Below are 21,213 nucleotides of genomic sequence, written 5' to 3' on the forward strand. Positions count from 1 at the left end.
GTTTCCTATTTTTTAAAAAAACTTTTCTTATTTTTTAAAAATGTTAGATATTTCTAAAAATAAAATGCCATTTTAAGAAATGCTCCAAATTTGCAAAATATTCTTGTTTTAGTAAAATTTTCACGATTCAAAATAATGTTCGCATATAAAAGATACACATTTTCGAGAAATCTTATGAAATTTCAACACATGTTTCCATTCTAAGAACATGCTCACAAATTCAAATAATGTTCATGTTTTTATAAAAAAGTTTGGTGTTTTCAAAAAAAGTTTGTGAATTTTTTTTATGTTAAAATGTTTGTAAATTTTGAAAGATGTTTCCATTTCAAATTTTGTTCTCATTTTTTTGAAGTGTACACAATTTTTAAATAACATTAGGATTTAAAAATGGTTCATGTTTCCTACAATATTCAGAAACTTCATACCTTAAAAGTCTCCTCGATTGAAAGAAAAAGTAGATTGAATAATTTATTGGCCTTCTATGGCGTACAATAACGTACAAAACTCTTAAATATTCTCGATTAATGAGTGAAAAAATAACGGATTGATTACTTCACACCCGGCAAAACCGAGAAGCTAAATGTTCCTTTTTCACATGCACACGGGGTTTTGCTTGCACATATAATTTTCACTAACTTTAAATACATACTACTTTTTTCTTCCGTTGCAACGCACGGGCATATGTACTAGTATATATAACAAAGATAGTAAAAGGAACTAGACTTTTGGGTTGGGGCTGCAACAGACTTGCTGATATTCAAAATGAAACTTTTAGGGAACCAGCCAGAACAATGCTTGGAACATAAACATAAGAATCACAATTGTTAGGGGTTTGGTCCACCAAATTAATGGCCCGGTGTTTTATTTTTCATGAAATTGATTGCATATTTTTCATTTAGCTTGTTGAGCGTCGTCTACTTATAATACTCCCTCAGCTCATAAATTGAAGAGATTTTGGATAATTTAGATGGTCTCCAATACCAGGTCAGTGTGCACGAGAATTCGATCGACGAGTAAATAGTGTGTGTCTGCCCCAATAGTATGTATATATAGCACATTAATCATTAATCAACACCCAATTTGGACAATTGGCGCCAGTTGTTAAACTGTCGCCGCCACGAAAGGCAAAGACCAGGATTTTGACTTGGACCGGCCCCAAAAAACACAAAACCACATTTGATTCTCTCTCATGTCGTGGAATGATACAAAGACGACCCTACGCCTCGGCCAGCTGCCTGAAGGTGATCGGGCCGACGAATCGCTCCGGCCCGTCGAAGAACGCTCGGCCGGCGAGCCTGGAGGTGGCCTGCGTAGGGTGCAGGAAGTCCCAGAAGAGGAACCTGCCGCGGTCGCCGCAGTAGCCGGCGCTGGGGGTGCACCCACCGTCGGCGTTGAACCTGCCGCCGCCGCCGCAGCATGCGCTCTTCAACTCCGTCAACCCTGCACGCAGCAAAGCGAGCCACGTTACATTCTTGGTGCAAAGCATGAGCGATGTACGAATTACAATGCCGCAGACTCTAGATGTACTGTACTTGGTAGATGTATCAGCTTGACATCAGAATGCTGCGATTTATTTTTACCTGCAGACTGCGGGTCTTCGACGATGCTGGAGACGAGCTCGTAGGCGCTGCCAATGGCGTACTCCATGCCCTGCATCTCGGAGACGAGGCCGGCGAACAGGTCCCGGATCCCATCGTTGAGGCTCTTCGCTAGCCGGTTCAGCGGCTCGACGCACTCCCCGGCCGGGTTCCGGCTCCTCCAGTACGGGCAGCACCCGATCGGCGCCACGTCGATCACCGCGAACTTCCTCGCCCCCAGGTTGTACAGTGTCTGCAGCACAACCATGCAGTTGATTTCATTCAGAGTTGAACATAAGTAACACAGTGGGTTGGCCGAGTTGAAGCCTGATGGAACTGATCATCACTGGTCAGGTTTCTTACTTTGACATGGCTGTCGTACGTGGAGACCACGGCTTCCCGGAACTGCTGGAGCGCGGTGGAGTCCGGCGACGTGTCCTGCGAGAAGAAGTCGATGGCGTCGTTCGAGCCCGCGCTGATGAGGAAGATGGACTTGGACAGGAAGGCCGACGCACCGAAGGCACCCAGTCTGGCTGACAGCATCTGGTCTTTGAGATCCGAGAAGTACTCGATCTGCTTCGTCATGTTGATCGTGTCTCCCTGGTAATATGATCATCATCTGGTTGTCAAATGTTGCTGGCACTAGCTGAGGATGTCAATTGTACTTGCTGATTTTTAATTCTGGCCAGATTTTAAATTGTGTGTGGTTCATGACATTAAAGAGAGATGGAGTACAGGAGAAAGTTGTTGCTTTGATTGAACAATTGAAGAATTTTCTCAACTTTAGGTAGTAACGAATCATCTGCTCCACCTAAATTCTTCCAGTGAACAGTAAAATATAGAACAAAATTTCAAATGTACTTGGGGTTTGTAACCAATTCAGTCGAAATTTATGTCCGCACAAAAAATAAATGACGACATGTTTCTACTAAACCACATATATGTCTGATAAATTGGAAAAACAGAGTCAGAAATGTTTACAGCACATGTGGCTTGGACGTACCGTGGAGTCAAGAACACCGGAGCCTCCAGAGGCAAAACTGGCTCCTCTCATGGAGGCAGAAGCGGCTACCGGCTTCTTCGTCGTCGTGTTGCCCAATGCCTCGCCACTGCCGGCGATGAGAGAGAGGTACGGCGGTGGGCTCCCGCTGAAGCCCATGTGGACAGCTGCAAATTTCACAACTGATCAGACAGACAACCGAGCCGCCATTCATTCAAAAGCATGTGATCAATTGGCTTGCTCACCCAAGAAATCGGCGCCAATGAAGCCGTTGCTAAACCTGCCCGTCGGCTCACCGCCGGGGAAGTCGACGCCATTGTGAGGAAAATCAGCCCTGGCGCTGGTCCCCGGCAAGTAGTTGTTGTTCCCCACATCAGCAGTAGAGTCGCCGAACACAAAGATCGCCGGAACCACCATGGAGGCGACGGTGCTGCTCACCACGGGCACGAACAGCAACCGGATCACCGCAGCCACGAACAGCAACCGGAGTGCCGTTGAAGCTTGTCGCAGCGCGGCCATGGCCGACTCCAGTCACCACACAAAGAAACAACTTCTGATGCTTTGCTAGCAAGTCTGGCCAATTTATATTCTGATGGAAGAATGAAATGAACCCTGGCAGCATGCTCCAGCTAAGCTCAGTGCACCGTGCTGCACCTTCTCCAATTACAGTTACTTGCTCCATTAAAATTGTACCAAGATAACTACCACAAGGCTGAAGAGAAAAGAAGCCACAATTGTCTAGGTTCTAGCTGCCACAATTATCACATGGTACTGAAACAAATCAATTTGCACAGCACATCAGTAATTCGAATTTAAAAAGTCCTCCCAAATAGTATCAGCATGGGAATTCATTGATGGAGTGGTATATACAGAGCACAATCAAAACGCAATCTGTCAGCCAAATCAGAACTACTTCCTCCATCTCAACATGGGAATTCATTTGATGCAGAGTGATATATACAGAGGGAGTAAAACCGATTGTTTTCTCAAAACAAAAAAGAAACAAAACCGACTGCTAATGGTATCCGCCTCTGAAAATCGGAACATGCATGGAGGCATTGGGTCGAAAAAAGAGACGAATAAAATGCATAAACAACACTATCCGCATCTCTGCTGATGTTACAATGTGACAAGTTACAAAGGCAACTTCTGCCAATCAGCACAGCATTTCCCCCAGAAAGTTTTTGCTGAGCATTTGCTCTATGAACAATACAACAAAATTTTGCCAACTATTTCACATACATTGTTTTCTCATCAGCACAAATTTTAGTGCTGATGTAAATTTCAGGGGAGAATGTCCCTGTAATGACAGATGCAAATATGATTCGTACATCACCCCTATAATGAAGACAAGCAGGCATGTTTGCTTCTTTGGTAGATACCATGTTGATTACCAACTAAGTCAGAGTTACGCCTTTTTCCTTGTGATTCTGTAGCCAGACAGAAATTATGTCAGTCAGAACAATTGATGCAAAATGTGGAAAAGAATTGCAGTGATAATTGACAAACCTGAAGCAATGAATCCCAAGTGCGTTGGTGATTTCATGGATAACAGACGTAGCAAAATGCATGTACAGCGCCACTGTCAAATTGATCGAAGTAGTCAGATCAAAGATACGTTTAGCACTACAGCCTATGATGGGCACATGATATACTGTAATCCATGTCTCGTGATATATATTTGTCAAGTGAAATTTGTTACTGTAAAGAATAACTTGGAGGATCCGTCTGAAGCTTATAAATCAAGAACAAGTACCAAAGTACAACCAAGTGACTAATACAACAATCCAATGCCTGACCAAACGCATGACAATATAAACAGATTCACTAATCTAAAATAGAAAACCAGAAAAATAATACGTACTACTTTTTAACAACAGTACAAAAATGATCCCTCTAGTATATTGAATGCAAAACTCTGCAACTCGTCCATTGAAAAGAAATGTGCTGTGAAAATAAGATAATACCTGTAAATAAGCAGTATATCAGGAGAACGAGCTGCTCATCAAAAAGGGGGTTTCTGCAACGATCAATGACCATAAAATGAGAGTGTCATACAAAACCCATCATAGCCCATGATAATTATACAGTGTAATACAAAAGGCTCAGAGGCACAAACCCATCATCAAGTCGGGCAGTCAGCGCATTTGCAATTGCAAACGGGAAATATGCCAGGGCCTGCAAAAGGAAGCCAGTTTTTAGACATGACAAAGTATAAACATACTGGCATAGGCTCCATAAAGAACACTGCAAAGAAACCAGGTCATGAGGCAACTACCATGCACATTCCTGTCTTCAGACCTTTGGGTTCATCACATAAGTGAGCCAGAATCATTCTTCCCTGTGCAGCAATATAAGCAGATAAGTAATGTCCATACAGTTATGAAAAACAGCATCTACAAAAGAAACGTGCCCCCCAATTAATAGAGAAAATTCCTTACTTGACACTAACTTAAAATGAGGTTCCTTGTCTGGCCCTGTAGAAAATTATCTTCCCTATTTGACATATCTAGTCTTAATTTCTTTCCTTATGTGACAACCGCCATTGGTTCCGTTACACCGTTCCGTCAAAAAAAAATTAGGTGGACCAAAATACCCCTCTACTAGTCGCTATCCTATATCAAACCGAAGAAACAATCCCGACCGAACCGTCGCTCTCGTTCCTATCTCGAGTCCCCACCCAACCTGAACCCTAGCAGCGGCGGCGGAGGGCTGGCTCGTGGCGGTGGCGTGAGCTGAGGGGCCATGGACCAACAGGTGGCTGCGGGTGGCGGCTCAGGCACGGCTGCAGGGGTCGGAGCAAGCACAGCGGCGGACGGCAACCCAGGCACGGCAGAGGGCGGCCAAGGCGGGGCTGGGGATGGTAGCCAAGGCACGGCAGCGGGAACAGCGCGATTGTGGAGCGCTCGTCGGTGAGCTCAGCTGCGGGCACAGGCCATGGCGCGGCTGCGAGCTCAGCTGCATGGTTGAGCGTGGATGCGGGCTTGGGCCACGGTGCGGCTGCAGGCTTGGCTTCAGGTTCGGCGTCGTCGGCGTGTCTAGAAGGGTGAGTGTCTTCCACAAATTGCTCTCCAAATGCAGGATTGGAAGGAGCAGATTGCCTCATATCCAGTAGCAATGTCATGCATAAGTTTCTCTTCTATTTACAGGATGGATCCAAATACAAGTTATGTGCTGAAAATTAAATTGCTTGGCGACCCAAAAAAAACTAGAAAGGAGATCAAGTGTTTTTATTTTGAGAAGGTTCTCCGCCTATGTTGTCTAACTCCGCCTATGTTGTCTCAACATAGCCGGTCCCAAGCCCGGGTAAAGGAGGAGGGTTCTGATAGGCTTGGCGAGCCAACGTAAAAACTCAGCCACTCTTATGGAGATGAAACCCAAAAGATTTTCGTTGGGGCGTAACCCTCTCAGCGACGTGCCACATCGGAACCCGGGTGTGGTGGAAAATGGGCAAGGGCCGGGCCGCTTCAGACGCCTATACCTGGATAGGAGTGCAGACAACATAGAGAAGTACAAGATGGCGAAGAAGGCCGCAAAGCGAGCTGTTGGTGAAGCAAGGGGTCGGGCATATGAGGACCTCTACCAACGGTTAGGCACGAAGGAAGGTGAAAGGGACATCTATAAGATGGCTAAGATCCGGGAGAGGAAGACGAGGGATATTGGCCAAGTCAAATGCATCAAGGACGGAGCAGGCCAACTCTTGGTGAAGGACGAAGAGATTAAGCATAGATGGCGGGAGTACTTCGACAAGCTGTTCAATGGGGAGAATGAGAGTTCTACCATTGAACTGAATGACTCCTTTGATGAGACCAGCATGCGTTTTGTGCGGCGCATCCAGGAGTCTGAGGTGAAGGAGGCTTTAAAAAGGATGAAAGGAGGCAAGGCGATGGGCCCTGATTGTATCCCCATTGAGGTGTGGAAAGGTCTCGGGGACATAGCGATAGTATGGCTAACCAAGCTTTTCAACCTCATTTTTCGGGCAAACAAGATGCCAGAAGAATGGAGACGGAGTATATTAGTACCAATCTTCAAGAACAAGGGGGATGTTCAGAGTTGTACTAATCACCGTGGAATTAAGCTGATGAGCCATACAATGAAGCTATGGGAGAGAGTCATTGAGCACCGCTTAAGAAGAATGACAAGCGTGACCAAAAATCAGTTTGGTTTCATGCCTGGGAGGTCGACCATGGAAGCCATTTTCTTGGTACGACAACTTATGGAGAGATATAGGGAGCATAAGAAGGACTTGCATATGGTGTTCATTGACTTGGAGAAGGCCTATGATAAGATACCGCGGAATGTCATGTGGTGGGCCTTGGAGAAACACAAAGTCCCAGCAAAGTACATTACCCTCATCAAGGACATGTACAATAATGTTGTGACAAGTGTTCGAACAAGTGATGTCGACACCGATGACTTCCCGATTAAGATAGGACTGCATCAGGCTCTGTTTTTAAGGCGTCTGTGAAGCGTCACTTAGGCGACGCCTTAGCGTCGGGGCGCCCTCCGATGGCAAGGCGTCGAACCTGCCCTACACATCGTCGTAAAGCGTCCGCTTTAGATCCTAGGGCGTTTGAATCGTCCGCCTAGGCGCGTAGGGCGGCGCCTTGGGCCAGATCGGACGCCATGGGCTGCTTCCAGGCGGGAAAGAGTGGCCCACGCGGGAAGCTTTCGCGGGCTTTCACTGGAAATATTGGGCTCGCGCGCGAGTGCGAACAGGTATAAGGCGAAGGGCGGGACAGAGAGGATCGAACCAATCGTCCAATCCACCCGATAGGGTTTCCTTCTCTCCTCTCTGACCTTTGGCGGCGGCTCCTTCCTCTACAGCTCCGATCTGTGCCCCTCCTCGCCGGGCTCAGCTCTCCCTCCAACTCTGGCGCAACAGCAAGGTGTGGCTCCCGTTCTCATCTCACTTCTATCCCTGGCCTCCTCTGAATTTTCTTCTACCCCTCCTAGTACTTTGTTTCTTCCTGCATTGTAGGTAGATCTGTAGATGTGCTTGGCTGCTTGCCTGCTCCTCCTCTGCATCTGTTTGCTCCCAAATCTGCTTCTCCATCCACAAGGCAGCAACCCCACCATCGCTTCTCTCCTTCCCCATGCTTGTCTGCTTGCTCTAGTGATTTGGCTCTTCTCTCTTTGACGGTTGATTGGGTCTTTTCTCAGTGTTGCTGCAGCAGCGAGGTGGCCCTGCTCTGATGGATCCTAGGAGAAGAGCTACATCAGATGATCCAGTTTGGAAGTATGGGTTCTGGCCAGATTTAGAGAGGAAAGATTTACTCCAGTGTACATTGTGTGGCAAGATAGTCCATGCTGGAGTGAGAAGGCTGAAGCAGCACCTTTCTGGGGGTTGTAGTGATGCAGATATGTGTCCCGAGGCATCTATGGAGATTAGGATAGAGATGCGCAAATCCTTAAACACTAGAAATTTTAAAGCTATGGAGCGATATATTGATGAGAAGGGTGAAGCTGAAGTTCAAAGGCGCCGTTCTGTCATATACAGAAGATGATTTGAGGCCTATGATTTGGCAACAACTAATTATGTTACTGTTAGTTGTTAAATTTCCTAAATGGCTGCCATCTGTTATATATGTATGTACAATTTATGATGTCAATGCTAGTAGTTAAATCTCCTAATTGGCTGCCATCTATTATATATGTATGTGTCTAAGGCGTCGCCTCGCCTTATGCCTTACCGCTTAGGCAGTGAGGCGCCCCCCCAGCGCCTCGCCTCGCCTTACCGCCTTAAAAACATAGGCATCAGGGGTCAGCTTTGAGCCCTTATCTTTTTGCATTGGTGATGGATGAGGTCACAAGGGGTATACAAGGAGATATCCCATGGTGTATGCTCTTTGCGGATGATGTGGTGCTAGTTGACGATAGTCGGACGGGGGTAAATAGGAAGTTAGAGTTATGGAGACAAACCTTGGAATCGGAAGGGTTTAGGCTTAGTAGAACTAAAACCGAGTACATGATGTGCGGTTTCAGTACTACTAGCTGTGAGGAGGAGGAGGTTAGCCTTGATGGCCAGGTGGTACCTCGGAAGGACACCTTTCGGTATTTGGGGTCAATGTTGCAGGAGGATGGGGGTATTGATGAAGATGTGAACCATCGAATCAAAGCCGGATAGATGAAGTGGCGCCAAGCTTCTGGCATTCTCTGTGACAAGAGAGTGCCACAAAAGCTAAAAGGCAAGTTCTACAGGACAGCGGTTCGACCCGCAATGTTGTATGGCGCGGAGTGTTGGCCGACTAAAAGGCGACATGTTCAACAGTTAGGTGTGGCGGAGATGCGTATGTTGAGATGGATGTGTGGCCACACGAGGAAGGATCGAGTCCGGAATGATGATATACGAGATAGAGTTGGGGTAGCACCAATTGAGGAGAAGCTTGTCCAACATCGTTTGAGATGGTTTGGGCATATTCAGCGCAGGCCTCCAGAAGCTCCAGTGCATAGCGGACGGCTAAAGCGTGCGGAGAATGTCAAGAGAAGGCGGGGTCGACCGATTTTGACATGGGAGGAGTCCGTTAAGAGAGACCTGAAGGATTGGAGTAACGACAAAGAGCTAGCTATGGACAGGGGTGCGTGGAAGCTTGCTATCCATGTGCCTGAGCCATGAGTTGGTTGCGAGATCTTATGGGTTTCACCTCTAGCCTACCCCAACTTGTTTGGGACTAAAGGCTTTGTTGTTGTTGTTATTGATTCTGACTTGACTGGTAGTTGTGAACTAGTACTGATGTATGTGGTGAATGTGAACCTGGATGTGATGTACTCCCTCTGTTCCTAAATATAGGACGTTTTGGTAACGGAGGGAGTATGTGTGGATGTTTCTGGTAGTTGTACATGTTGTGATGCATTTTGTATTTATATATATGAATTGTGTGAGATGTGGGATCAAAATTACAGGGGAGGTTCTGCCCAATTTCCATTTTTTGGAATTAAAATCTGAGGGATTGAAAGCTGTTTGATGAGCAGATTATGAGGTTTCAATTGGTCATTTAACCATGACCAAATATGTAACATTAAAATGAAGTATTCTGTAACGGTGGTATAGAAACCAAGAGACCAATCTAACTACCCTTGGATAAAGAGTCAAAACAAGAGCAGAATCGCAACAGTAGTGACAATGCCCAGATTGGCAGGCAAAATGAAGAATTAGTTTCAAACATGAAAAGGTGTAAAAGAGCAACATCATCAAAACACAGATCAACCAGATATTTAATCTAGGTATTAGAAGAGGCCTTACCACAAGATAGCCAAACGCAAAACCAGTTCCAATAATTAGCAGATGTGGTTGATTTCTCATTATATCTGAAGGAGATAGATAGGACCTGCACATTGAAGTAACATCCATCAGTAATGACGTAACAGATTTTTTTTCTACGTTATTGCTCTTTTTTTAAAAGAGTAGATATATACAATAGAACTCAGAAGGGTCAAGAGGATACCACACGAGAGTTCCAGCCATGAGTACAACGAAAGGGAAGAGCTGGTAAAAATGAAGAAGGGTGGAAAGTCACATGGAGAAAAGTTTTATGCAATACGACAACAAATCTAGACCTTACCATTGCTAGTGCCAGCACCATACTTCCTTTTCTTGCTTCGACGACTTTGTAAACATTGTGAGTGCTGTAGGTAGGTTACAACACTAGCTTAGTGCAGCTTGATTAACACTTGAATGTTTGATCAGTTCTAAATTAAACAAATGTGGTGCCTTTCCAACTCAAAGGCTCAGAGATCTGCCTCGCTAGCACCCCAAACCAATACAAGAGGATAAACAAGATAAATAAACATAAAAAAGAATAAGAGGGTAATTCAGATCCTCGACACTGGGATTATTTGAACTGGAGTATTAGAGCTATGTAGTACAATAAGAGGTGTTTCAGATCTATTGAGCAAGCAAAAAACACAGATCAGATAGAACGAGAATCGAAACAGAAAATACTACGCAAAATGACAAACAGAACTTACTTAGATCCAATTGTCGGAATTACAGCAAAAGCAATCATTAGAAACAGCACAATGCCATAGAGCGAGATTTCTGGAAAAGAAGCAATGGAAAATAGACTTCAGCATAGGGAATGCCAGCATTTGTCACTATCCGAGTTCATTTTACAGTTTTCACACAGTATTAACAGCACACGGTTTCATCGGCAACAGATGAAACAGTCAGGCTTCATGTTAAGAAAATTATTAACATATGGTTTTAATACAAAAGCAAAATTAGAACCATAAGCTTGGTGGTCTACATACCAGGAACAAGAGGCACCCAATTAAGGAGGGGCACTGATTTTCGGAAATCCTGTGCCCACCATTCAGCTCCTATGGAAGGAAAGTGAAAGGAAAGATGTGCAGTTAATATCAGTAAACTATATGGTTGGATACGAACGACGTATACATGACGGATACATATGTACGGTATATTAGCAGGAGAAAACTACGAAGATTGACAAGCTCGACATGATTTGATTCTGTGAAGGTTGATAAAAGTTAAGTCAAATAGTACCTGTGAAAAAGGTGACGATATGGCACACATAGATCAGCATAAGGCCTTCAGTCGGCCCATTGACTATAGGAAGAACAAGTGTATTTGTAAAATAGCTACACAGAGAGCAATTATGTGTGAGATGGAAATATGATACCACTCAAAAGTAACACAACAAACGTCTGCGGAGGTATCACCGACACAGATATAGGAATAACCATAAATATTACAAGGCATCAATAGTAAGAAGGTTTCAAACTCAAAAATAGTAGTGCTTCTATGCTCTTGTGGAAACTAAATTGCGGGAATCTTAATAAGGTTCCAACATGCTTCCTACTTGGCACCTTCTATGAGAACATTAAAACACTTCCAACTTAACAAACCACATGAAAAGAGCTGGTACAAGTAAGGCATATGAAGATTCACAAACCATTTGAAAAAATAAAAGATGGCACAAGCACTGCAAGACATGTTCATCATTTAAAAATTATAAAGCATCCAAAGGGACATGGAATCATTATACTTCATAAGGGCGACATTATCCAAGCAAAAGTACAACCAGTTTGGTGATAGGTGTAGAAGAGTATAGAGCAATACTTGCTCCTAAGATAGTTTGATGCCGTAACATAGAAGTGAAAGAACAAATTAACTCACTGTTCCCAGGTTGCGAAGTAGAAGGGGACAGCTGAAATGACCCAAAACCAGAAGGTAGCATTTCCACACATAGCTGTGCTCCCAAAAGCCAGGGACTCAAACTAATAGATAGACTAATCAGTTCACAACAATTTAGTATCTATGCATATGTACGAAACAAAGTGATGAATATCCTTACAGCACATGCAAGCGCGTCACATCCTGTTCAGGACAAAAGCTTGTCAGTGTCACATGCATGCTTTCCCAAAACTGAGTTCAGCAAGCCGAATTTGGAATGTGGATTACCGTGATCAAAAAGTTCGCCTAAAGGACTTGATGAGTTGGTACGTCTTGCTTGTTTACCATCCACAGCATCAAAAGTCTGCATCCATATTTCAACATGTATATTACAATTCTAAACTGGCAGTGACTGGAAATTACACATGGTAGAACCGTAAGAAAATCTAGAGATTTAGAGACTAATAGGACAAGGGGCCACACATTGAAGACATTTAGGAACCTTAGCATGCATAAAATTAATAGCAAGCCCTTCGTGCATGGGTCATAAATGCTTGAACAATATTGCCAGAACTGCAGATTAATATCACCCTTATCTGTTCTATAGAAAACGTGGCAGTTGTGTTATGCTGGAAAGGGAGAATAAGATGGTACAGTATTGCATGGTTGGGTGCCCTGTTCAACAATTCATTCGATTAACCAGTTAACTTGCCGATTAATCGCTACTCGTTGGGTCACCGAGTAGCTGATAAACTGATAAACCGGCCGATTAATTGATTAAATGGCCGATTAACTTGCCGATTAGCCTATTAATAATCCCCTACTCGCTAGCAACTGAGTAGCTACCAGTTAACGATTTCCTCAACAATGGTTGGGTGAGCATATAAAGTTGGATACCTGGTAAAGGAAGAGAAGGATTCCGTGCGCAAGATGAACCCATCTAGGGGGCGCTGTATCAAGATGAGGTGAATACAACTGCAGCAAAATGACAGTGACAAGTTAAAAGCTTGCTAGAGTATTACTGCAGCGGCAATTAACAAGACGCAAAATCTTCATATTTGCGTGCTCTAGATTACTTACAAAGCCAAGCAATGCCGATGTCAGCAGAAACATGAAACCTGTCAGCGTGATCTGGAAATAAAAGGCAATGTTTTATCAGGCCTTCAAACAAAATAGCATCGCTTGCGACAACAGCAGCATGTGCAGAACTCTCACCATGTTGGGTCTGCGGATGATTTCGACACAGAGACAAAAGAAAGAAGGTTAGTCTACAGTCCACATATTTGAACAAACAATACAAGATGAATGAAAAAGCCGAAATTACTTCCATTAAGTAACTATAAGATACTATAATTTACCGCTGCTAAACCTTCATTATAATAAGTATATAAACAAGCATGATGTGTCTTAGATTCACAAATCACAACGAACCCACCACAGCAAAATCCTTCATTAAAAATCATGTGTTTGGAATGTGTCACTCTGACCCTACATGAATATAAAATGACTACATTGAAGTTTCGAATCACCGGCTTTAGAGAAACTAAAGAACATCGCGCTAGCAGGTGTACGAAGGCGAGTAGCTAATCCGGTATTAATTATACAACGGAATATGTGCAAAGCGAGCTTTACAGCGCCTCATTAGCAACTCCACTACCACTAAGCAAAAGCCAGGGCTCGTCACTGAAGACTGCTTTAGCGTTGTCTGCACCAGGTGCCTGCAAGATGCTCCCCAGGCTAAAGACGGTTCCTCGCTAAAACAAAGCGCGCATTCCAAATCACACACACAAACACGGGGGCATAGCTCGTGTCTCGGCCTGACGGATCAACGCAGAGTGCCAGAACGCTACCATCATCCGCGCTAAAGCAACATGGAAACAGGACGCGGGGCTATTTCACGAGCACCGGCGCATTACTCGCGCATTGAGCTTGATACGGAACGGATCAAGCGGGCGGGCGCGCGCGCACGGGGAGCGCTCGTGGAGGACAGCATACGGAGCGGGGAGCGGACCAGGGGGGGAGGGAGGGGGAGGGGAGGGGAGGGCGCTTACGGGAACCAGAGCGGGAAGACGTTGACGAATCGCGACCAGAAGGGCTGGAGGATGTACTTGGCGACGATGGAGTGGTCGACGCCGCTGTACTTGTACTTGCGCAGCGTCGCCACGCCGTGGCTCCCGACGTACCCCATCTCGCCCCAAGCCCGAATCCCCGGCCGGCGGAGGGAGGGAGGGAGCGAATAGGGGGGAGGAGGAGGCGGCCGCGGGCGCGCGCGCGTGGGCGAATGGGGGCGGCGCGACGGGTGGAGGAATTTATGCGGGGATCTGTCCCGTTGTGGCTGGCAATGGTGGTGGCCGCCGGTTGGGTGAGTGGTGGTGATATGAGGCGGAGGGAGGAGGAGGGAAGAGAGAGGGAAGGCCTGGCCGTTTCACGATTCGCCCCCCTGCAGGGCATAGTTTTATGAATACTAGCAAGATGCTCATACGTTGCACGGAACATCAAGATGTATTTGTATGAAAAGTTTATCTTGTGAGAGAAAAGGATGAACGAGGGAATGCCTTATTTGTAAATGCGAAAAGGGGTGTGGGTATCTTTTTGCAAAATTGCCATAGTTTCCTTCCTGTTCGTCGGATATAAATCGGATGGCCTATATTGAAGGATGGCAGGAACACCATCATCACCAACTCTGTTTTTTTATAAGAGTATGGATATAAGCACCCCTACCGCCGTCTAGGTCAACACACAACTGGGAGGAGCCATCTGTGGCTCATATTGCTTCCCTTTTCTTTGACAATATGGTGACATAAATTATTGCGTGCGGGCGATGTGGTAACGTACATTTATGCAATGACGAGTGGTCGACCCAAAAACAGATTGACAAGGGGCCTTCATAAACGTTGTTATCACGAACTTGGATTACGAGGAACATGCATGGATAAATGTATAAAATGGTTAGCTAAGGGAACATTTTGTCCCGTGCACTCCCTAAGCTATGTGTAAGTATATACCCCTTACAACGATTATAGCCGAATGCATCGAAAGGACGCGGAAAAACTATCTCTTAGCATAAAAAATTCAAGTGAAAAGCCACATGCAACTTTGTTACTTTTCGGTTTGCGTCCTCGTGCCTGACCATTCTCGTTCAATTTGGCGTTTTCTGTCAGGCAGTTTATTCTTATTTCCTCGTTTAGCATTGTTGGTATGTTGTGGATTCGGTGCTTCACGAAGCAAATAGAAATTCCTTTTGCGGCTTGCCTCTTGCCGACAAAACGACAAATTAGGTCATAATGAGCAAAGAAAGCGTCGTGAATATAATCCTTAAAGCTTGTCGACCGGTACAAGCACAAGCTTAATGAAAAGGGATATGCGTGCCTCCACATAACAAACACTCACACAAGTGACACAGAGTAGTATTTACATGAAACGTTTCTATCAACATTAAAAGTAGGGAACTGGAGATGTGACCACACGCATACGTGTCGTATGGTCTTCGTATCCTGTTGTTGTACAACATAGGCTTGATTTCATGAATTGCAAAAATGTGGAGGGGAGGATGGCATGAAAAAACCTCTCACAATCATGATATTATGACTAGATATCTTTTTATTAGGTTATTAGATGATGTCGCCATACAAGTAACAATCACCTGTTCTCCTATCGTTGGAAACCGCTTTGGTCATAAGTCGTAATGGCACATGAGCATTGTCACATGCCTCTCTTAAATCTGGTTCATTTTTTAACTCAATAGAAGGACATGAAAAAAAAGCTCTCAAACGTCGAAATTTAGGCAAGAGTCGAATGCAAACTCATTTGCCCGTCGGTTTGTATGCGAGCCATTGCAATCATGATTTCTAGTGGACAGAAGAATATGTCGCTCTACGTAACAGCAAATCCATCATACATCCAACAAAACTTTATGTGCAGCATTGCTATCAATACCAAAAGTATAGCAACAAAGAGACGTGACCATACATACACACTCGACGCCCATTCCTAGGTGTCGGACGGTACAACCTAGGGCCGATTTCACGAATTGCGAAAAGGTGGAGGGGCAGGCCGGCAAAGACCACGACAGAATTTCCCGTGTCCCTGTCTTCGTGTCCTGTGCGTTTACCGTCCGTCAACGTCGAGCACGTGAGAGAAAATCCAGCCCAACAACAAGCCCACGAAGCCCATGAAATCTTCTTACATTGGGCTGAGATCCGGGCTCCCGCGTGCCAAAGCCCACCCGGCACCCCACAGTCGTATTCTCATCCCCATTCCTCGCCGCTCTCCCGCGCCTCCGCCGCCGCCGCCAAGGATGGGGAGGGTGCCGGCGCAAGCCATGCGCGCCGCCAAGGTCCCCCGCCACGCCCTCGTCCCGAAGCCCTCCGCGGCGTCCACCCCGCCGCCCCCTCCCCCGCCACCACAGGGGCCTCGTCCCGCCGACGGTAAACCTCCCCACGGCAAGCCGCCCCGGAGAACCCCCAGGGGCCCCTCCGAGCACGCGGGGGCCCTGGCCCTGCCGGACCGGCCAGCGCCGCCGGCCGAGAAGAGGCCCATCACCACGCCCGCGGAGCTCTCGGCGGCCATCCGCGCCGCGGTGGACGCCGACGTGGACGCGGCCGCCTCGCTCGCGCTCAAGGCCGCGCCCACCATCCCGCTCCCTGCGCAGTCGCTCGCCCTCATCCTCCGCCGCCTCGCCGCGCATCGCTCCGTCGCCGCGGCGCGGGACCTCCTCGCGGAGCTCCCGTACTCCGCCGACAACCCCGCGCCGCGCCCGGCGCTGCTGGCCCTCGCTGACGCCTGCTGCCGCCGCGGCGACCCGCGCGAGATCGGGCAGCTCCTCCCGGTGCTCGCCGACCACGGCGTCCGCGCCGACGCCCACGTCTACAACGCCCTCATGAAGGGGCACTGCGCCGACTCCGACACCGCGGGGCTCCTTGGCGTGCTCCGCCGGATGAAGGACGACGGCGTGGACCCCGACCTCGTCACCTACAACACCCTCGTCTACGGCCTCGCGCGCGCCGGGCTCGTCGCCAAGGCCAGGACCTACCTGGACGCCATGGCTGCCCAGGGCCTCTTCCCGGACGTCATCACCTACACCTCGCTCATGAACGGGATGTGCGTCAAGGGCGACGCCCTTGGCGCGCTCAAGCTGCTTGAGGAAATGCAGGCCAATGGGTGCGAGCCCAATGACCGGACGTACAACACGCTGCTCATGGGGCTCTGCAGGAACAGGAAGCTGGACAAGGCCTTCGAGGTGTACAAGTCCATTGTAGGGGCTGGGATGAAGCTCGAGCCGCCGGCGTACGCGACGTTCATCAGGGCATTGTGTCGGGCGGGGAGGGTTCCAGATGCATATGAGGTTTTTGATTACGGGATCGAGAGCAAGAGCTTTGCACAGGCGACCGCGTACAGTGAGCTCGAGAGCTCGCTCAAGTGGCTCCGCAAGATGAAGGAGTAGGATGAAGGCGCGAGGAAGGCTAATAAGGCACCTGATTCAGTGAGTTGCATTGCCTGGCTTGTTTTGATGCAGTAGATTAAGCAAAAACATTTGGAACTACTACTGTGTTTGTATGGAGTGATACTGTCTGTTCAATCAATCAGAATGTAAGATGAAATTTCCGAAAACGTGAATATGTCAAGGCATCTTACTCGTGTGTCAAACTTTGGTAGCATGATGTATTCACAATATACGTGAGAAAATGCTTATAATCTGTTTGTTCAACTAGATGAATTAGCTTGTACTCCCTCCATTCCAAAATATAGTGCGCCCGCGCTTCCCGAGGTCCAACTTTGACCATAAATTTAACCAACGAGACCAACTGCGGCGAGAGAAAAAATTATATAATTGAAAACTTCTTTCGAATACGAATTCATTATATAATTTTTGCTCCCGCCGCAATTGGTCTTGGTAGTTAAATTCACGGTCAAAGTTGAAGCACGAGGATAGAGGAAGCACTACATTGTGGAATGGAGGGAGTATACTGGATGTACATGGAGCATAATGTTGGTAGCCTGTAGAGACGGGTTTCTTCTAAGTGCTGATATAGAAACTGATTTTTAATCTCCCAATGAGCATGCCCAATGGTGTATTTCTAGGTACAAAACTGAATATGATTCTCCTGCAAATTTACAAGAGTTGGACTGGTGGAGTCTCTACCTGATTGATTGATATCCAGGGTTTCTTGCCTTCCCCTCCTAACAATATAGATGTGGTTACTTCCACCATGACTTTAACTATGAATGATCTTGTCAGAAAGACCCCTAAGAAACAATCATCCCGGTAGAATTTATTTTGTCTAGTTCCCTTTTGGCTATTTTCATGATTAGCTGAAATGGTATTACTAGCATCTTTCCATCCCATTGGTTAAAAGTTGAAAATAATACAGTGTTTCTTGTAATTTCCGAAAACGTGAATATGCACTGTGTCAAACTTTGGTAGCATGATGTAGTGCCATTCACAACATATGTGAGAAATTGCTTATAATCTGTCTGTTGAACTGGTTAAATTAGCTTGTATATTGAATGTACATGGAGCCTAATGTTGGTAGCCTAGAGACAGGTTTCTTTTAAGTGCTGATAAAGAAACAAACTGATTTTTAATCTCCCAAACAACATTTCCAATGGTATATTCCTAGGTACAAAACTGAATATGATTCTCCTGCACCTTCAGCAAATGTTCCAAGAGTTCGACTGCTGGAGTTAGTGTAGGATCCAGTGTTTCTTGCATTCACAACATATGTGGTTACTTCCACCATGACACTAACTATATTCTTCTCGGAAAGACCCCTAAGGCAGAGGTAGATTTTCTTTTATCTAGTTTCCCTTTTAGCTATTTTCATGATGACCTGAAATAGTACCAGCATCTTTCCATCCATTGGTTAAAAGTTGAAAACAATACAAATGTTTGTTGTAATTTAGAACCATGAAGTTGCTCTCGCACAGAGCTTAGCGCCTCTGCAACTACCTGCAGCTTTAGTTGTTCGCAGCACGACTGTTAGTTTTCTGCTAATAAGCGCGACCACACTATCTGTAGATGTAAATTGTAAGGCAACGGGAGAAGCGTGTTTTTGTGGAGCAAGTTCAAGCGCATCTTGAAGAAACAGTGACACATTCATCCTGCAGTGAGATGTTGCTTACCTATGACAACAAACCATGTGAACCATCCTTCCTTCTCCATGGTGCGTGAGTTCGACAGCTGGAACAAGTAGAATCGGTTAGAATTCTTTGCCAATCTCAAACATTTAGCTAATTCAGTTATTTTGTTTCCACTATCTGCAGATAACCATCACCATTATACAGAAGATCATGGTTTTAACCCTTGGGACGGGTGAGGAGTTGCGATGCGGCACAATATCGCTTTCGCAACATCGGACTGGAAGGGTTTTCATCATGAAACAGGAAAGAAGAACACACTGGACTGCTTTTGACCCCAGGAGGATCAGATTTGCTGTACCTATGTGAATGGACCAACCGGGATCTTGATTCCGGAAGCGGCTCGGGGAGAGGTGGAGGGTTGCTGCCTGTTTACGGAGTTGAGCAGAGGATTCGTGGAAACAGAGCCACTGTGTTGCATAAAATCGTTCATTTTTTGGGTGTGTGACAGATTTTGGTGGACTGGGAATCGGATTTCTCATGCTGACGGTCGTTTTTTTTAAACTGCTGACGGTCTGCTTGTTGGTTGATAGGCTCTGCGCTTTGAGCTTTGGCTTGCCAAATCGCCTGCAGACACAAGACTGGAATCCATGCCAGCTAACTATAGCTATCTGAACCTTAGTAAACACACAAGATATGATTAACCAACAAACTTTTCCTTTCTCAAGTCTTATATTTACCCATATGAAATAGGGTTTGTTTTTTTTTGTTTCGGCCTGTATTCGTTTGTTCCTTGTTTGTTGGTCTTTTTTTTCCCAACCCACCCAGCCCCAACTACCGAGCCTCCTGGGCCTTGCTATTTTTTGCCTGTTTGTTTGTTAGACACAAAAAGGACTGGGCTTTGTTTGGCAGCATATAACAGTTGCAACTTTGTTTAATTTGTTTCTTGCTCACTCCATGAATCAACAATTGATGCAACCTTGAACGATTTCTGCAGGCAGCCCTCTTCAACTGACATGATTAAAGGTCCGTGCATTCCCTTTTTACCAGAGCATCCACCACACAAACATGTCCAGCTAAACAGCTGAATACAAAATATTCAGCAAAAATATCATACAACAAATAGACTCCAGCGCCATCAACTGAAGATTGGCTCTTCTCAGTAGGCCGCTTCTTTAACAACATCAGTTCAGCAGGTCAGACTAAACACCTGCTCAAATTGCATAAACTCCAGAATCACATCAGGCAAAAAAGCATCAGTCCAGTTCAGCTAGTGTAGTTGATGGCTTCTGGAGTTTATGCCTGGAGGCTGGACTTATGTGGATACAGACTGCACATCTTAAACTGAAAACAATTCATGTGCAGATTCAGAACATAACTAGTCGCCTCCTGTCATCCCACTCGCCTACGTGCTACCCACACAACTAGTCCACCGGCTTAGAACACAAACAGGACACACACCGCCAGGACTAATTCGAGTTGGACGGCCACAATTTTGAGTAAGAATTCTACAATGTGAACGAACAAAAACAAGCAGGTTTCAGGGAGGGAGGGAGAGGGGTGCTGCTCACTGGCTTTTGCTGCGCCTCGGCTGCGGCGCACGGTGGGCCGATGGGGATGCCGCAGGTCATGTCGGCGGCGCAGAGCTCGCGGGCAGAGCCGCCCGACGGTGCCTTGTCGGCGACGCAGAGGACATCGACGGCGTTCATGCTGCGTGCCTCGCCGTCCGCGCAGCTCTCGTCCGCCGTGTCCGTGGCGAGTGCTTCCTCCGTCGCGCGGGGGTGCGCTGCGGGGGGCTCGTCGGCGGCGAGCTCGGTCGCCAACGCCTTGGAGCTAGTCGCCCCCGTCTCTTCCTCCTCTCCTCTGCTCCACCGATTCAAACAGTGCCACACGAGAAAAAAGGACAACATAAATGTGTCGGTGTGGATAATTATGGGAGACCGTTGGTGCTTTGGGGTTGTAAAAAAAAACCTACAAAAAGTTAAAAAGTGCTTCCAATACAACATTGAGGCTTGCCTTCCCTAGTAGGAAAAAAACCACTTGTTTGTGGTTTTGACTAGCAAGTAGGTGGCGAACAAAAGCTTCAAAAGATATGAGATAAAAAAAAGGCCAAAAAAGGGGCATTGAAAAAACTAGTGAAACAATTTATGGGTGGCCAAATTTAATATTTACACAATATTTTGTGGAGTATAACATGTCTTATGACCAATCCAATAAAAATCTAAAAAGATTAGAAAATGTGTTGAATAAAGTGAACATCGTATTTGAACTCATAAAAACTAATTCAAAAAAACAAAAATAATAATAATCAAAAAAATTAAATGTCAAAATTATTTATAGTATAGTGTTGTGGCCATTGGGGAAACACAAGGTTTGCGGGGCCCAGATGGTCGCGCTAGTTTTACGATCCCCCAAAGAAAATTTTC

General features: G+C 46.1%; 4 protein-coding genes across 5 annotated transcripts; 1 reads left to right on the plus strand and 3 right to left on the minus strand.

Moving 5' to 3' along the window:
* Positions 1 to 1,042: 1,042 nt before the first annotated feature.
* Positions 1,043 to 3,479, minus strand: LOC123131912 (GDSL esterase/lipase At5g55050-like). The gene is made up of 5 exons (XM_044551623.1): positions 2,823 to 3,479; positions 2,581 to 2,744; positions 1,941 to 2,177; positions 1,581 to 1,830; positions 1,043 to 1,440 (listed from the first exon to the last, which is right to left on the minus strand). Exons 1-5 carry the CDS (start codon positions 3,094 to 3,096, stop codon positions 1,217 to 1,219), a joined length of 1,149 nt encoding a protein of 382 aa, XP_044407558.1. The 5' UTR covers positions 3,097 to 3,479; the 3' UTR covers positions 1,043 to 1,216.
* Positions 3,480 to 3,640: 161 nt separating this feature from the next.
* LOC123131911 (choline/ethanolaminephosphotransferase 1) lies at positions 3,641 to 14,124 on the minus strand. Its single transcript, XM_044551622.1, has 18 exons — positions 13,762 to 14,124; positions 12,926 to 12,935; positions 12,791 to 12,841; positions 12,608 to 12,685; positions 11,999 to 12,074; positions 11,892 to 11,914; positions 11,714 to 11,814; positions 11,081 to 11,175; positions 10,828 to 10,896; positions 10,546 to 10,615; positions 10,140 to 10,203; positions 10,023 to 10,063; positions 9,821 to 9,905; positions 4,856 to 4,918; positions 4,697 to 4,755; positions 4,545 to 4,597; positions 4,087 to 4,159; positions 3,641 to 4,007 (listed from the first exon to the last, which is right to left on the minus strand). The coding sequence occupies exons 1-18, from the start codon at positions 13,896 to 13,898 to the stop codon at positions 3,986 to 3,988; spliced, it is 1,170 nt and encodes a 389-aa protein (XP_044407557.1). The 5' UTR covers positions 13,899 to 14,124; the 3' UTR covers positions 3,641 to 3,985.
* Positions 14,125 to 15,899: 1,775 nt separating this feature from the next.
* Positions 15,900 to 19,351, plus strand: LOC123131913 (pentatricopeptide repeat-containing protein At2g17670). Of its 2 annotated transcripts, XR_006464375.1 has the most exons (3): positions 15,900 to 17,192; positions 18,729 to 18,873; positions 18,974 to 19,351. XR_006464375.1 is itself a non-coding variant. In XM_044551624.1 (2 exons), the coding sequence occupies exon 1, from the start codon at positions 16,008 to 16,010 to the stop codon at positions 17,151 to 17,153; it is 1,146 nt and encodes a 381-aa protein (XP_044407559.1). In that variant the 5' UTR covers positions 15,900 to 16,007; the 3' UTR covers positions 17,154 to 17,192; positions 18,974 to 19,351. The 2 variants fall into 2 exon arrangements, 1 of the variants encoding a protein (XP_044407559.1); XM_044551624.1 differs by lacking the exon at positions 18,729 to 18,873.
* Positions 17,223 to 20,697, minus strand: LOC123129404 (uncharacterized). The gene is made up of 3 exons (XM_044549585.1): positions 20,359 to 20,697; positions 18,833 to 18,890; positions 17,223 to 18,665 (listed from the first exon to the last, which is right to left on the minus strand). The coding sequence occupies exons 1-3, from the start codon at positions 20,695 to 20,697 to the stop codon at positions 18,610 to 18,612; spliced, it is 453 nt and encodes a 150-aa protein (XP_044405520.1). The 3' UTR covers positions 17,223 to 18,609.
* Positions 20,698 to 21,213: the final 516 nt, after the last annotated feature.

Source organism: Triticum aestivum, chromosome 6A, assembly GCF_018294505.1.
Source record: "Triticum aestivum cultivar Chinese Spring chromosome 6A, IWGSC CS RefSeq v2.1, whole genome shotgun sequence".
NCBI classification, from domain to species: Eukaryota; Viridiplantae; Streptophyta; class Magnoliopsida; order Poales; family Poaceae; genus Triticum; species Triticum aestivum.

Coding starts and splice junctions, on each gene's coding strand:
- LOC123129404 (XM_044549585.1), bottom strand. CDS start 20,697: ATGTTGTCCTTTTTTCTCGTGTGGCACTGTTTGAATCGGTGGAGCAGA. Junction 18,891..20,358: donor CCGAGGCGCAGCAAAAGCCA/GTGAGCAGCACC, acceptor TACTTGTTCCAG/CTGTCGAACTCACGCACCAT. Junction 18,666..18,832: donor CACATGGTTTGTTGTCATAG/GTAAGCAACATC, acceptor GAACAACTAAAG/CTGCAGGTAGTTGCAGAGGC.
- LOC123131913 (XM_044551624.1), top strand. CDS start 16,008: ATGGGGAGGGTGCCGGCGCAAGCCATGCGCGCCGCCAAGGTCCCCCGC.
- LOC123131911 (XM_044551622.1), bottom strand. CDS start 13,898: ATGGGGTACGTCGGGAGCCACGGCGTGGCGACGCTGCGCAAGTACAAG. Junction 11,915..11,998: donor AGGCGAACTTTTTGATCACG/GTAATCCACATT, acceptor TGTCCTGAACAG/GATGTGACGCGCTTGCATGT. Junction 10,064..10,139: donor TGGTGCTGGCACTAGCAATG/GTAAGGTCTAGA, acceptor CATTTTTACCAG/CTCTTCCCTTTCGTTGTACT.
- LOC123131912 (XM_044551623.1), bottom strand. CDS start 3,096: ATGGCCGCGCTGCGACAAGCTTCAACGGCACTCCGGTTGCTGTTCGTG. Junction 2,178..2,580: donor CCGGTGTTCTTGACTCCACG/GTACGTCCAAGC, acceptor TCATATTACCAG/GGAGACACGATCAACATGAC. Junction 1,441..1,580: donor CGAAGACCCGCAGTCTGCAG/GTAAAAATAAAT, acceptor TGCTGCGTGCAG/GGTTGACGGAGTTGAAGAGC.